We start from the raw sequence: 14890 nt of genomic DNA on the forward strand, positions 1-14890 counted from the left end.
CCACGACTCTGTTTGGGCACCTAAACGATGTAGCAGCTTTACGTAAAGCTGTACACCGACTCACTTGGCCATTTTTTTTTTACCACCAACCACACACTTCAAGGCAGCCACGTTGACTAAGATGAGCTTGTAGATGAGAATGGAGATTCCGATAGAATGATGGCTGTGAAAGGTAGGTGGGTGAAACTATGAAAGGACTGTGAAAGGTAGGTGGGAATTGTAAAAAGTATGTGGGTGGAAACTAACGATTTGGTAAGTGATTACTATAGTAATAGTTGACTGGTTTGGTTCCCTCTTTATAAGAGATAGAGATAAATTTTTTTTATGATATGCATGATATATTTGACTAATAATTTTAATTTTTCAGACATGAGCTATGTACTGTGATCTTTTTTTAATCTTATTAATTTTTACAGTGCATGAAAGTTCAGATGATACTGAAGATAATAGTCTTCTATTTCAAGTAAGTTTTTAATATATTATTTACAATTGCTGAGGTGAATATTAATAATTATATTCATTATTATTACTTGATAAATTCTATATTTATTCACATAATTTATATACAAGTTTTATTTATTCTTTTTGTACTTGTTATGAATTATTAATGATATAATTTATCTTAGAATGGAAATAGAGCATCCCTGAAGGATCGCTCTAAATCAATAATTTTATTGAGTACCTCATAGTTTAAATGAGTAATACGTGTACCAAAAACTCATTATAATTTATGCACCTGAAGTTGCATAATTGAAATTGTGGAAAGAATATATATTTAAATGAACGTCTCGAATATGCTCCTGAAGTAGCAATATCGAGTATGCTCCTGAAGTAGCAATATGAAATGTAAACGTTCACAATATATTCTAAATATATATCTGGTCTTTCAGTGACCGAGCAAAATAATGAGTTTTTTTTTTTTGATAAAAATCATTAGTCACGTCTTACTAGATCTACATCATTCTCTGAAGTGAATGATAATGAATTTATATCATTCTATTCCTTGAAGTGAAAAGAATGATGCGTTTCATTCAAAGAAACTAAGAGATTGGACGTGATAATGAATATGTTTTCGGGCCAGAAGCTCGTATTGGAAAAGCTATAAGCTTTCTCTTTGAGATGAAATTATACAATTATTGAATCAAATATTATGATGCATCAAAAGGTGATATGATTCAAAATATTTGTATCTTTTCATGGTTATCTTGATTATCCAAAATCAATTACGATAAGTCGAATGATTTTCATATGGACGTCCATAAAAGAACCAGAAGATTCTTTTACTATAAAGTCTTACCACCAGAAGTGGAAAGAAAAATTTGTCAGAAGCAAATAAGATGAAATAATTCGACGTTATCTTAATTATCATATGTGAACCAGAAGTTCAGATAATAATTAAATTTTGGATGCAATAAGATAAAAATGTCTCATATTCTAGCTGCTAAAATCCCAGCGAGGATTGAAGTCCCTGTAGGACAATTAAGAAATTTAGCAGTCGAAAGACATGTCTAAAGGCATGTGAGACGTATTGATACAAAAGATAGAGCATCTCAAAAGAGAAAGGCATAAATAATTGGCGCTCCTGAAGAGGCCATACCCACAGAACAAGCAATAAAGTCCATCCAATTTTTTTTTTTGTATAAAATTCTCCTATATAAACTCTTGAAGAGTATAAATCTCCTGAAGAGTGTCTCTTGAAGAGGTTTTTCATGAAAATGTCTTCCCTTGAAGAGGGACAGGTACCTGAAAATAACGAGATCTCGTTACATTTCATGAATAATGGAGAAATTATGAATAGAAATAAAATCGTTGTCAACAACGTATTTCCATATGAGATGGCAATTGACATTACCAGAAGTAATGATGAAAGTGAATCAAGAATCGTCGAAGAATACGACGTAAAATATTGGCCAAATTTGAAAGAAACAATTCCTGCAGAATTGATTCACTAGTAAAATATGATGCATCGGGACTTATAGTCCAAACACCTAAAGAGGTGATGCTTGTTGAATGTCAGTGGGTATTTATAGAAAGGAAATAAAAATGTGATATATAAATCACGAGTCAGTTTCTCAATTCCTACAGAATTGATATGCAGAATTGATATCACTAAGTAAAATGTGATAAATATTGACTTGAAGTCCAAATACCTAAAGAGGTGATTTTTGTTAAATATCAGTGGATATTTATATACATGATATAAAAAGCCTGAAACTTTTAATATGAAAATGTGATATAGAGATCACAAGTTAGTTTCTCGAAAAAACAATATTGATATGTTTTTAAAGTGGTTGAAACGATTGAGATTTTTATTAGCTTGAAAGTTACCGAGAGTTTGGATATGCATGATTAACTGCATATTTATATGGATCATTGGATCATGATATATATATATATATATGAAAATCCCTGAAGGATAGAAAATGTCTGAAACTTCTAATATGAATACATCTGGAAATATGTATTCTATCAAGTTTCAAAAATCCTTATATGATCTAAAGCAATCCAAACGCAAATGAAAACAAGCTATTATTACAGTTTATATATATGATTTAAATGTCATTGAAACTCCAGAAGAGCTCATAAAAACTGCACATATTTGAAATATAAATCTGAAACCCTTGCGGCTTCAAGGGGAAGATGGATGATGTTATTAGTCATGAAATGCCATCTTTTAATACAATTAGTATTTCAGATTCATATTATGGGTTTGATATGAAATGTGCATTATTAAAGAAGAAATAAAGCACACAGAACATTTACCAAAAGATAGAAACACAAATATGAATATTTGTGAAATATTATTTTATTATCTTGAAACAAGAATTACAGAAATTTAAGGCACTTTGCCTCATTCTTCAAATGCTCTTGTTCTTCAAGAATCTGCATGGCATCCCTATCTAAAGCGGTGGGCAATCGAAAAGAAGATTTAAGCAAGGATTTTAAATTCCTATTCTCTTGCTTTATTGATTCTATCTTCATGTTGGACTCCAGAAGAAGTCACTGAAGTATAGCAATATTCTCGTGGAGATCGTCAACTCCACAAGTTCTGGATTGCAGTCGCTGAGAAAATGCGACAATGGATGATGAGTATCGGGTACCGAGACTCACAAGCTCATAGATAGCTTCATTATTTGCCCTACGAGTCAGATCATTATATTGCATGATAGCACCTGTGGTAAAAGCAGGAACAGCTGATGAACGAGGTGCAGAGTACTTCATATATTGGCCATGAGAAGATCGCTGAGCCATTGTAGAGTAAAAATGCAGAAAGAGATTGCAGAGTAAAAATGCAGTATGATTACAGAAAAGTGAAGAAGATGAGATGTGAATGAAGATAAGCTGAATATCTCTTTTATAGAGAAAATTATTATACAACATCTCTCGTGAAGCAAGAGAAAAGAGACGAAATATAGATTCATAGCTCTGCGGCGCCCGACAGCACGCCTGACAGCTGAGGCGCCTGACAGCACGCCTGACAGCTGCAGCATCTAACAGCACGCCTGACACCTACAGAGGAGTTGAAAATCTGCGGTGCTTGTCTGATCTCAAAAGACTGGCCACCGTTTTTATTAAAAATGAGGTTAGCGGTTTAATGTTGATGAATTTTCCACTAACTGTGTTATTTACAAAAACTCCAGAAGAGTACAACTCCAGAAGAGTAGTGATCAGCAGAAAGATCTAGTTGTGATTATTTTATCAACATGGATCAAGTCCACAGTTAGTTGGATGTACAAATGCGAGTTATCTTTCAAATACACACAAGAAGATCATTGCAATTCATGATAAGAAAGTTGAAATTGATATCAAGAAGGTACGGTCAAGTAAAAAAAAAAAATCTGGCAGATTTATTCACTAAAACATTACCAACTGCAACATTTAAGAAGATTATGCAGAACATTGGAATGCGGAGGTTTGAAGACCTGTTATCATGCACTTTTTAGGGGAAGTAATGTCTTGAAGACTTGTGCTGATTGTACTCTTTTTCCTTCGCTAAGGTTTTATCCCACTGGGTTTTCCTTTGCAAGGTTTTAATGAGGCAATCCTAAAGCACTCGGCGATACATATGAATACTGTACTCTTCTTCCTTCGTCATTGGTTTTTTCCCATAGGATTTTTCCTTGGCAAGGTTTTAACGAGGCATATTCTTTAAATATGGTCATCCAAAGGGGAAGTGTTATAAACTATCTTGAATTGTATGACCACATTTATCTAGTCGTCAAATGCATAGTGCATAGTGCTAGCATAGTGAGCTAGCATAGTCCCCTTTGTACGCCTATATATATCGTTTAATTCTTTAAGAAATTCATAAGTTTGATCTACAAATCAATAAGAGAATCTCCTCTCATTCTCTCTTAACCTCTCTGAGTTCTCTTTCTATCGTTAAATTTCTTTCTCTATTTTCATGATTTTATAACAATAAAATGTATTTATCAGACGACAACTCATTCCTTAAATGCGGAAAAATAAATCGACGCTCACATCACCAAACACTTGTCAATTATTTTATTTTATTTTATTTTAAAGCGCCAATATTTTTCAGCCTCTCAGTCACACCTTATCCCCAGAGTAATATCTCTTGAAAGCTTTAGGAAGATAGACGGGCAACAAGAACCCAAAAAGATTGAAGCACCAAAAGACCATATTAGCAACGGCGAGCCCTCTGCCGGCATGTGATCTCCTTCTAAACCCTCCCGACGACTCCTCAACCTTCGAGAACTCACTCCTCATCCAGTCCACGATGGTAAAGACCCTCCTTGTATTAAAGCAAACCGGCACAAACACACCTATTGGCAACGAAAACATGTCCGAGAATGCTACTCCTTCCATGAAAACTTGGCTAGCGAGAAGAAAAACATGCGGTGTAGCGGCCTCGATTCCTTTTTTATCACCTTCGTAGATGCCATGAACTATGTATGCTATAGGGAGGAAAAGACCAATGATGGCACCAACCAGTACGTAGATGCGAAGAAGCTTGTTTTGAGGGCTAAAGACTGTAGGTTCCTTTGAAGTGTGGAGGGTTGGGAATGCAACCATGGAGATAAAGTACATGTAGAAGAGGGAAAATAACACAAAAGCTAAGTCTTCAGGGTTTACCATGCCGCTGGCCGATAAGATGATTATGAGAGCGACGGCGTTGAGATGTCGGAAAGAGAGGAAGCCGACCTTCCGTGGACTGCTTGAGTGGAACTTGTTATTAATATTCGAGGCCTCGTATTCTTGCTCTTTTGGAAAGCTAATGTCATTGCTTGTTGGACCAACCTCGCCGGACATTTTCTGTATTTTCTTGGGGAGGATCGTGTTTGATCTGCTTTTCTTGATTACGGGTTGGACGAAAGAGTTTGGTTAGCTGAGAAAGAGTTTGGCTTATTCTTTTTCTTCTCCTCTTCTAAGGGTAGGACGGGGGAGAAAGAAGGAATTGGACTTAGATAGGCTTCTGATCAGCAGCTCCTATGGGAGGGATCGGGAGACGAAACAAAAAGGGGATGAGGAGAAAGTTTAAAGGGCAAGGGAAGTGCACGGAAATGGGAGTTAACGGATGAGTTGGGCTGTACGTGGTTAAAGGTGAAGAAGGTGGACAAGTGGCAGTTTTGTAGGAGTAGTGTATGGAAGACGCGTGGCATCATTTGGATCATACTTTCTTGGATAAAAATTGTATGCATAGATATTTATTTATATATTTTATTTATGTGATGGGTTGTCATATTTTTAATATAAAATAATTATTTTAATTAATTACATTAATAAAATATATAAAAATAACTATATATATAACCAAAGTCACAATAATTAAATCAGGTCATCGCCTCTAGCATGATCGGGCTGGAAATTTCCTGCCTTTTTAATTTTTATTACATTCTCAAATGGACAAATGTTAGGGGCAATGTACCGCTGGGCGTATACAGTGCATTTAATTTTTTTTAAAATTTTTTTTAACATTTTTAGAACATATTTAATTATTAAAAAAATATAATTTTATTAATAATTACTTCTTTAATTATTAAAAAAATTAATATATCTGAATAAACTTCCGACAAAGAAACAATGGAAAGGCTGAATATCTGAGAAGATATGTTCTTCCCAGATCAATAAAAGAGGTGAAACCGTTGATTAAAAAGCTTGATGCTGAACTTAGTAGATATAAAGAACAGATAAAAAGAACAAGATCTAGTCCTGCTCGAGAAACTAACTGTTAAAGCTCGAGCCACGAGGGTTATCAAGCAAAAGCGAATGTAGGTGTCTTTTATAATGTAATTTCCTCTTTTTTGCAATTTTATTGGTGCATGTGATTCTGTAACCGCTGGTAGTTTATATGAAGAAATTTGCATCTAGTGGGCAGAACGCCAGACAAGGAATTTTTTGAATCTTACTGGAAAACGACATGTTTATTTTATGATGTCTTTTTAAAGGATACAATTCGGTATACGTATGGTGTCCCTTTGGTTCAGGATATCAGGACACATCGAGTTTGGTGTTACAATTGACATTGGCTAATAACTTACTCTGAGATATGGAAATCATATGTTTGGCTCACCGGGTATTTGTACCCACTTCAATTCTAAAACTAGACTATCTGTGGTTCCATCTGAGATAGGTTAAAGAAATTTATTGCAAAAAAGTTATTCCTAAGGTTTTTGATTGATTTATGAATAGTAAAATTGCTAAGGATATGATCGGAGTGAAGACAGATCCTTTTGATATTTAAGTTAATTTCGTTTGTTGAGAATGGATAATATGCGGATGATATATGGTTTGTTTTGTGGGTCTGTATGGTGTATAATAGCGTTTGAATTTATCCAATCCATTAATCTTCTTGACTGGTATGAAGGACAACGGGACATGCTGTACAATCAGACGTTCAATCTTGATCAAGTTGCCTTAGCTTCTGAGGGTATTAAAGATGCCCACCAAACCGTATTTCCTAACAAGTTTTCATTTATTTCTTTATATTGTTTATTATAAAATATTGACCTTAACGAGATCTTTTAATCATTTTTTTCAAGTTTACATCATGTACCGTTATGTATAGTAATAAGAAATACATCTAACGTAATTCAAGATGCAAAACATATTATGTAAATGTGCATTGATGACACCGAAAGATTACATGGTGCGCATCTATAGAAATGAAAGATGACAGCGAAAGCTCCATGCTTCTCTTCAAAGAGGAAGAGAAGAAAACAAGATAGCAAGGAAAGAGTTAAAGAGACTCAAGAAGGAGGATGAATTGATTAGGAGAGGAATAAGTTATGGGGTTCCAGAAAAATATTCGTTTCGACTTTTTTTAGCAAACTTTGAACCAGATTTTTAGTTTATAGTATATATATATTTTTTATATATATTTGGAGCTGGTACTAGGCTTTTGAGTGTTAGCCACAATCTATAAACAACTGTTTTCAGTTTTTTTGGTGAAATTATGGTTTTTTCTTTTCTTTTAATATGTGGGGGCTTGGGGGACTATTACACTAACTTTCTTGGGGGACAAATGGGAGTTTTCCAAATTTTAATGGGTTTTAGGGACTATGGGGTTCCAAATTTTTTTTATAACCATAAAGATCTTTGTTTTCTTAACAAATTGAGCTTTATCGATAATGAAAAAGGATGTACTAAAGGTACATAGGAAGTGTGAAGGATATACATCTAAGCAAAAAAGAGGTTTAAAAAGGCTTTTAGCGGGGCATTTCAAGTTTTTTGGGAAGGGGGTGGCGTGGAAGTTTTTTGGATGTCTTATAATAGGAGACCAGGGAGAGGGGAGTGGGGGGTGGTTTCCAAATTTATGTCATTCAATTGAGTGGCTTCCTAAGAATGTACTTAAAACTGGAGGGTCTTCACAGACTGACTTGACCTTAAGACTAGTGAATCTTACGTGTCATCCATTGCCTGAGCAAATGCAACTGAATGTTAGGATCGGTAGCTGTTAAATTTGTAGCTATGTTTATCTATTACATGGACTACAGAAAACTAATGCTATGGAATGGGCCACACCGTATATAGAATTCTATCCCTGGGTGCAATTTATATAGTTAAATGCATTTAAAACGTAATTTATAATACCGTCTGATTTATATAGTGTGACACGCAGAAAATGTACTTTTATGATGACAAAGTCTGTTTTCAGCTTCACTGTTTATAACTTGGGTTTAGATGATTAATCAATTTGGACTAACTTTCCAGTGAACTTGCCCGGTTATTGAAGTAAAAGATTCTCCATATGCTGCATTACGTTCCATTGTGCTGGGGTTGTGTTATATTCACCTCCAAACATTTGTTTTTCTTGGTGGCGCCCTAAGCAGCATGGTTCAAGCAGTTCAGGTGGAGCTTAATCTGTAACCTGACTAGAACCGACTGCCGACCTCACAAGAGGTAGGGGAGGAAACATGTATCACTAGGGAGGGATTCTTTATAATTATGTTATTAATCTAGGCTCTAGGCCCGAACACTCATTACTAGTCAAATGCTCTGGGTCATGTTTAGGGAACCAGATAGTGAAGTCACTTCTGTATTTTGCCACAATTTATTTAGTTATCTTCTCTCCAGATGTCAGCTTTGAAATCTGCAAACCAGGAGCTGAAAGGAATGATGAAATCTGTGAAGATCCAAGATATAGATGTATGTAATCTTTTGATCTTCTTTTTTTTTCCTTTCAAATTTTCTGGTGCTGAACAGATATCTTTGTTTTCCGTAGAACTTGCAAAGATGAGATGATGGACTAACGGATGTCAGTAATGAAATTCAAGAGACCCTTGGTAGAAGTTATAGTGTGCCGGATGACATTGATGAGGAAGAACTCATGGGTGGTAAGCTTTTTATATATGTAAAGGTTAAAGTTTGAGGGAAATATTCTTTAGGATTGTTTTAAAACATTACACAGGATGTTCCTGATATGAATTTGCCCATTGACTATCTGATGTCAGAACTACTAAATCCCGGAGGTACCGTTGAAAGCGTTCTTATTAATGTGTCCACAGGACAAGATTGTAGGCATTAGGGTCATTCATTAGTAGGATGAAATGGCTTCATTAGTCTAATCTGCTTATTCTTAAGTAACTCGTATGACCAATATTGCAAGGAAAGTCATAACTCATTCAATAGCCATTCCTCACTTTCTTTTCTGTGGGAAAGATCCCTTCATTCCAAAAGAAGAGGGGGCAGGCATAGTACTTTCATCCTCTGGATTGATCTATTCTAACTAATTTTTTTGGGCACAGAGCTTGATGCTTTGTGTAAATGCAACAGTTGGCTAAGATTAAATGACAAAGTTTATCTTATCATTATATTTGTAATTTTTGGATGAATGTAAAATAATTATTGATTTTATCTCTAAACAACATTAGGTTTATCTAGAAATCTTAGAGCTTGTTTAGATACGTCATTTAGGTAAAATTCAAGTCCATAAGGATCTACATTTATCCAGAATAGAAGCTAAATAGAAATTAGTCAATACAGTGAAGAGTTATCGCAAAATGTCAGCAATTCGTCAGGAGAAGTCCTCGCGACAGATAGAATCCTACTTCAACCATAACTCTTTTCAAATTGTTTATTTAAGGGATCCTATTGGTTAGGATTGGTTGAGATTCAGATCTACATATTTTCTAGTACTTTCTAGTGCATATTTTGGTGAGAAAATTCCTTGGAGAATTTTCGTATTTTTATCTCTCATTGAGTGTGATTGTGCTCTAAGTTTGGAGGATCGTTGATTAGATTTTAGCCACTAGAGTTCTAGGAGGAAAGGCAATATTTGAAAATCGTCAGGGGTTCTAATTGCTACTACGATAGAAGACAATCAGTTCGTTTGTCTGAGCAAGTAAGAGAGTTGAGTTGCAAATGTTTTGTAATTGATGATTATTTGTAATTGATTTTCAAATAATAAGATTGACTTTCCTAAGTTTAGTTGTCCCGTAAAGTTTTACATTTAAAGAATTCTTTAAAGGGTTTCCCTTCGTAATCAATTGTTGTGTTATGCAAGTTTGTTTATTTACTTTAAGTATTTGATTTATTAAATAATCACAAGATTGAGATCTAACCAATTTGTTCAAGGAAATTGGTAGACAATTTCGTATATATATAAAAGTACTTGGAAAATTTCACTTTGGAAGCGGGCATAGGAATGGAAACTGAAGCTGATGGGGTGCCCTCTTATCTCCAACTTGATAAAGAACCCGAGAGAGTTTTCTCAGAGTGAGAAGAGAGAGAGAGAGAGAGAGAGAGACTAAAGAAGATATATATGATTTTAGGATAAGATTATGAAACCGTTGACGTGTTTCCTTCTTATTGGAGGGTGTAAATCTTGCATTTTCACCTCGTCCAGTTTTAAGATTTTCTCTGAAATCAATATATTTTGTCCATTCTTCCCTTTACAAAACTAGATACGAACATGATTATACCCATTTCTATTGAGTAATAAAACAATCATGGGTTTTGTAAATGTCCCGAACTTATTTTGAAAAAAAAATGGAGTTTATTATTAAAATATTAATTTTTTATGTAAATATCATATTTACTCATTTTTTTCAAAAGGAGTGAATTTCTCCTTTCTGTCTCCCTAGCCATCTTGCGCACTCTTGTGGTTCTTCTCTTTGCTCCCTTACAATCTATTCAGTTGAAGATCAGTAAATGCCCTCCTTTCTTTTCCTATCTGATCTCAAATTTGGGGTTTCGTCTGTATAATTAGAATTTGTATGACGATGAGATTTGATTCGTTTTTTAGAAAAAAGAGAAAATTTTTGGGAGGGCACCAAAGAAAAGCAACAACATGAAGTACTACGAGGTTCTTGGAGTGTTGAAAAACGCTTCGCAAGATGATCTCAAGAAAGGCTTAATATAAAGCAACCATTCGGACAAGGTTGGTGACCTGGAAAAGGTCGTTTTGATTTCTCTTTCTTTTGATTACAATGTGGTTTTTTTTTATCAATTTGTGACTAATCAAATTTGGGAATTATTTATCGGTTTGGTGCAATTATTTTTTTTTTTATTCTGTTCTGGCGTTAGTTTTGTCATGTCGAATTGTACAAGTCTATTGTGATTGTAATTTTCTCCTTTTTATGATTTATATATTTTGTAGTGCTAACTGCTAAGCTTTGGTTCTTTAAAATTTGTGGTACTTATACGAAAGTCAATGAATGTCATTATGGAGATCATGGATCTATGAATTGATTGTTTGTGCTTTATAGGTTGAGGGAATTGTGGAGAATTAGTTATTGCCAATATGTATGCTTTTATTGGTTTTGTAAAGTTGTGATGTTTGTGAAAAGCATGGCACCTTGCTTCGAGCTCACTGCATTGGCATCAAACTTATTTCTAGGCGATAACATACGATATCCTTTTCTTCTAAGTAAGACAAAGGGAGCTGATTTAAGCAGTAGATGGTGTTGCTGATTATAGGAGATGTTTTCCAATCTATTGTGGTGTGTTATTGGTTGGATTTTGAATGGCTCGAAGTACCAGTGATGAAACAATTTTTCAAGAATGAATTTACCTTGCTCTACCTTTGTAGATTCGGTTATGCAAGAATGAATTTACCCTGCTCTACCTTTGTAGATTCGGTTATGGCTAAGCAGGCAGCCAATGCTTCGGTGATGTTATGGACCTATGGTTACTTTTAATTTGGTCTTTTCGCTGCGATGTACTGACTCATTGAGAAGCTGAGAATATGATTCTTTTATGCGTTAATTTATTGTTGTATTTAGTTTCATTTTAGCCTTATTATTATTTTTTTGTGAGTGGATATATTGAATCATGCCAAATTTGGGCAGACTTTCACTTTTCAGTTTAAAGAGTTGGCCCAAGCTTATGAGGTTCTAAGTGACCCAAAGAAGCGTGCGATCTATGATCAGAATGTAAAGGATGCTCTCAAGGAAGGAATGGGAGGTGGAGGTGGTGGACATGACCTATTTGACATATTCCAATCTTTGTTTGGTGGCAGCCCTTTTGGAGGTATGAATCTTGAGCCATGGAATACATGCGATTGTTTATGAAACATAATATATGGACATTTTCCTAAGTTTTTTGGTATCCAGGTGGTGAAAGCAACAGAGGCCGAAGACAAAGGAGGGGAGATGATGTGATCCATCGTCTCAAGGTTTCTTTGGAGGACCTCTACAATGGCACATCCAAAAAGGTATCCCTCTCATAACATGATCTGCTCCAAATGCAAGGGGTTAGTACCTATTTATACATTTTAGCATGTGAGGTATTTTCTTTCCATTAATCTTGTATGAGAAATTTTTATGGTATTTGGCAGTAAAGGCTCCAAGTTAAGTGCTTCAATGGAATGTCCTGGTTGTCAAGGTTCTGAACCAAAATCTCCATCAGACACCTTAGGACCTCTATGATCCAACAAATTCAGCATGCTTGCAATGAGTGTAAGGGCAATGGTGAGACCAGAGACAAGAACTGCTGCCTACAATGCAAGGGAGAGAAGGTTGTCCAGGAGAAGGAGGTTTTGGAAGTTATTGTTGAGAAGGGTGTGCAGAATGGACATAGGATTACATTCTCTGGAGAAGCTAATGAAGCGGCAATGCTGATGTGTCCTTTTCATATTTCTTTTTTGTGCATTTTTTCACGTTTTAAAATATTTTTGTTGTTTATGGAGCGCTAATGTGGTAAAAAATAATTTTTTTATATTTCCAATTTATAGTGACCCATTTGGATGGTAGGTAGCTCCCCATTAAATCCCAACGTGGAGAAGTTGTGAAACCTGGTAAATTGCATTATTACTATACTATGCTGACTTACTTTGTTTGTTATGATCAAGTCTCGCAACCTAATTGACTAGTGAGATGTCCGTATCATTATTTGCTAATGTTATGAGCATATCTAAGCTGTGTCTATCTAGGACTGCCCATCTATGCAATTTTACTATGCATACTTGGGCCTTTATCTATTCTTATAATCAATAAAATATTGTTTTCTGATAAAAAAAAAATATCAAAGGTCGAGATGTGTTGTGGTGAATTTTTGTGCACAAGAAGTTTGTGAAAGTAACATTACTTGCTTAACTTCAAGTAGCGTTATAGAATTCTGTCATTTGTGAAAACTGAGGTTTCTTTGGGCTGCTCTTAATTCTTGGTTTGTCATTTTCTCTACATTTTGATGGGAGTTGGCCCACATGTTATGTTGGGAGGAGTGAAAGGCATGGCATTAGTCTTTCTCTATTTGCAGTCGTCAAGTCAGGTGAGTCTAAGGCTCTGAGCTAGTAGATTTGACAAGATAAGCTATAGGATTTTCGCCATTGGGTGTAATAGAAAAACACATCAAACAAACAAATCATCTACCTTTGACCCTATAAAACGGATCCTTACAGTTGCTCCATACTTGGACTTCAATTTTGATATTGGAGTTCGTAATGATCATTCCACTCCTATCTACCATGACAGTAATAGTTAGTTTTTGTATATGTGGGCTTTCAACTTTGACTCCTTCTAAGCCTACGACTGAAGAAGAAAATGCAGCTCTTTTAATACTTTTAATAGCATTTTTTCGGCTTAATAATTTTAGGGTGCTACCTGTATGGTACAAACGAGGTACCCCCTTCTTACACCCCGCATGGGTGGGGGAAGGTTTTGCCCCTGACTTTGACCCCGCATCCCGTGGGCGGGGGGCATATTGAGAGGACCGTCTGCTCCCCACCACCCGTTGGGCCTCAATGGGTCCATCTAGGAGTGTAAATCGGTTCAGTCCAGTCTGGGGGATGATTGGTCCATCACTTTCTCTGGATTGGACTGGACTAAACATCTATAGTAACTGGATTAGACTGGTAGCTATCAGTCCGATCGGTCCGTTCCGTTGGGCCAATTATTATTATTTTTTTTCTTCTTTTTTTTAAATAAATTTAAAAAACATATTTAAATTACTAAATTAAAATTAAATGAATTATTAATGTAAATTATATAACTAATTAAAAAATATTTTATACGGTCAATGATAATAAATTAGATGACAATTACATCATTAACTTATATAATTACTATATAAAAATAATATATTAAATTATTAAAAATAATTTCTTTAAAATATTTATAGTGTTCAATCCATTTGGTTCGGTCCGGTCCACAATTTGTAAACCCCAGGACCGGATAGAATGTCAATCGATCCGCACATTTTGGGACCAAGACCAACCGGTCCCAACTTTGTTTTGGTCCGGACCGAACCGCTCAGTCCATAACAGGTTTCCGGGCCATTTTGAGCCTAGATGCCATTCCTTTTTGTTTTTTTCTTTTTTTTGTTTTGTCTAATCCAACAAAAGATAATTGAAAAGCAATTAAATACATAATACAAAAATTAAACTCAAAAGCTAAAGCATAAAATGAAAAATTTAATGATATCTAATAAAGTTACTAAGTTATAAGTTCTAAATAGTAAGTTCTAAGTCATAAATAATAATTCTACTAAAGAAAAATTTTATATGAAAGCCTTGTACCACACATCTTCACTTAATCAACATGTGATTTGTCATTTTTATCCTTTTATCTTAATACTTAAATGTGTGATTAAATAGAAAGCCAAAAATGACAAATCTCATGTTGATTAGGTTGAGGGTTTCCTTAATCTTTGCCACAATATGATCCACCTATGCCTTCTCGTTGATGCTTTTCAAGCCATACACCATGTCTTTAATTTTGTACTGCAGGTCAAAATAATAGCTATATATAGGAAAATGTTGATCCTAGTCAAATTTTCCCAATACTTCTTATATTTGGTCCTCATGCTTGTTGCCATATTTCGCGAAGTATGATCAACACTCATGCACATTTCATCTAATTGTTCTTTCACTTGACAAACTTGTATTCATTAGATATAACATACAAAGACCCGAAAATAGTGCATGTAACCTCATAGAAAACCTAAAAAATTTTACAAAAATCCACACTACATCCAAATCATCATCCTT

At 34.9% G+C, this 14890-nt stretch overlaps 1 protein-coding gene and 2 pseudogenes across 1 annotated transcript; 2 read left to right on the plus strand and 1 right to left on the minus strand.

The window, feature by feature from the left end:
• Window positions 1-4551: 4551 nt before the first annotated feature.
• On the minus strand, window positions 4552-5274 carry LOC122310466. Its single transcript, XM_043124340.1, has one exon. The coding sequence runs from the start codon at window positions 5272-5274 to the stop codon at window positions 4552-4554; it is 723 nt and encodes a 240-aa protein (XP_042980274.1).
• A 265-nt stretch (window positions 5275-5539) lies between these two features.
• LOC122310467 lies at window positions 5540-10183 on the plus strand (annotated as a pseudogene).
• Window positions 10184-10614: 431 nt separating this feature from the next.
• Window positions 10615-12771, plus strand: LOC122310470 (annotated as a pseudogene).
• The last annotated feature ends 2119 nt before the right edge of the window (window positions 12772-14890 follow it).

This window comes from Carya illinoinensis, chromosome 5 (assembly GCF_018687715.1).
Source record: "Carya illinoinensis cultivar Pawnee chromosome 5, C.illinoinensisPawnee_v1, whole genome shotgun sequence".
Lineage (NCBI taxonomy): Eukaryota > Viridiplantae > Streptophyta > Magnoliopsida > Fagales > Juglandaceae > Carya > Carya illinoinensis.

What these genes read in the sequence shown, in the direction of transcription:
- LOC122310466 (XM_043124340.1), bottom strand. Translation starts at nt 5,274, where the DNA reads ATGTCCGGCGAGGTTGGTCCAACAAGCAATGACATTAGCTTTCCAAAA.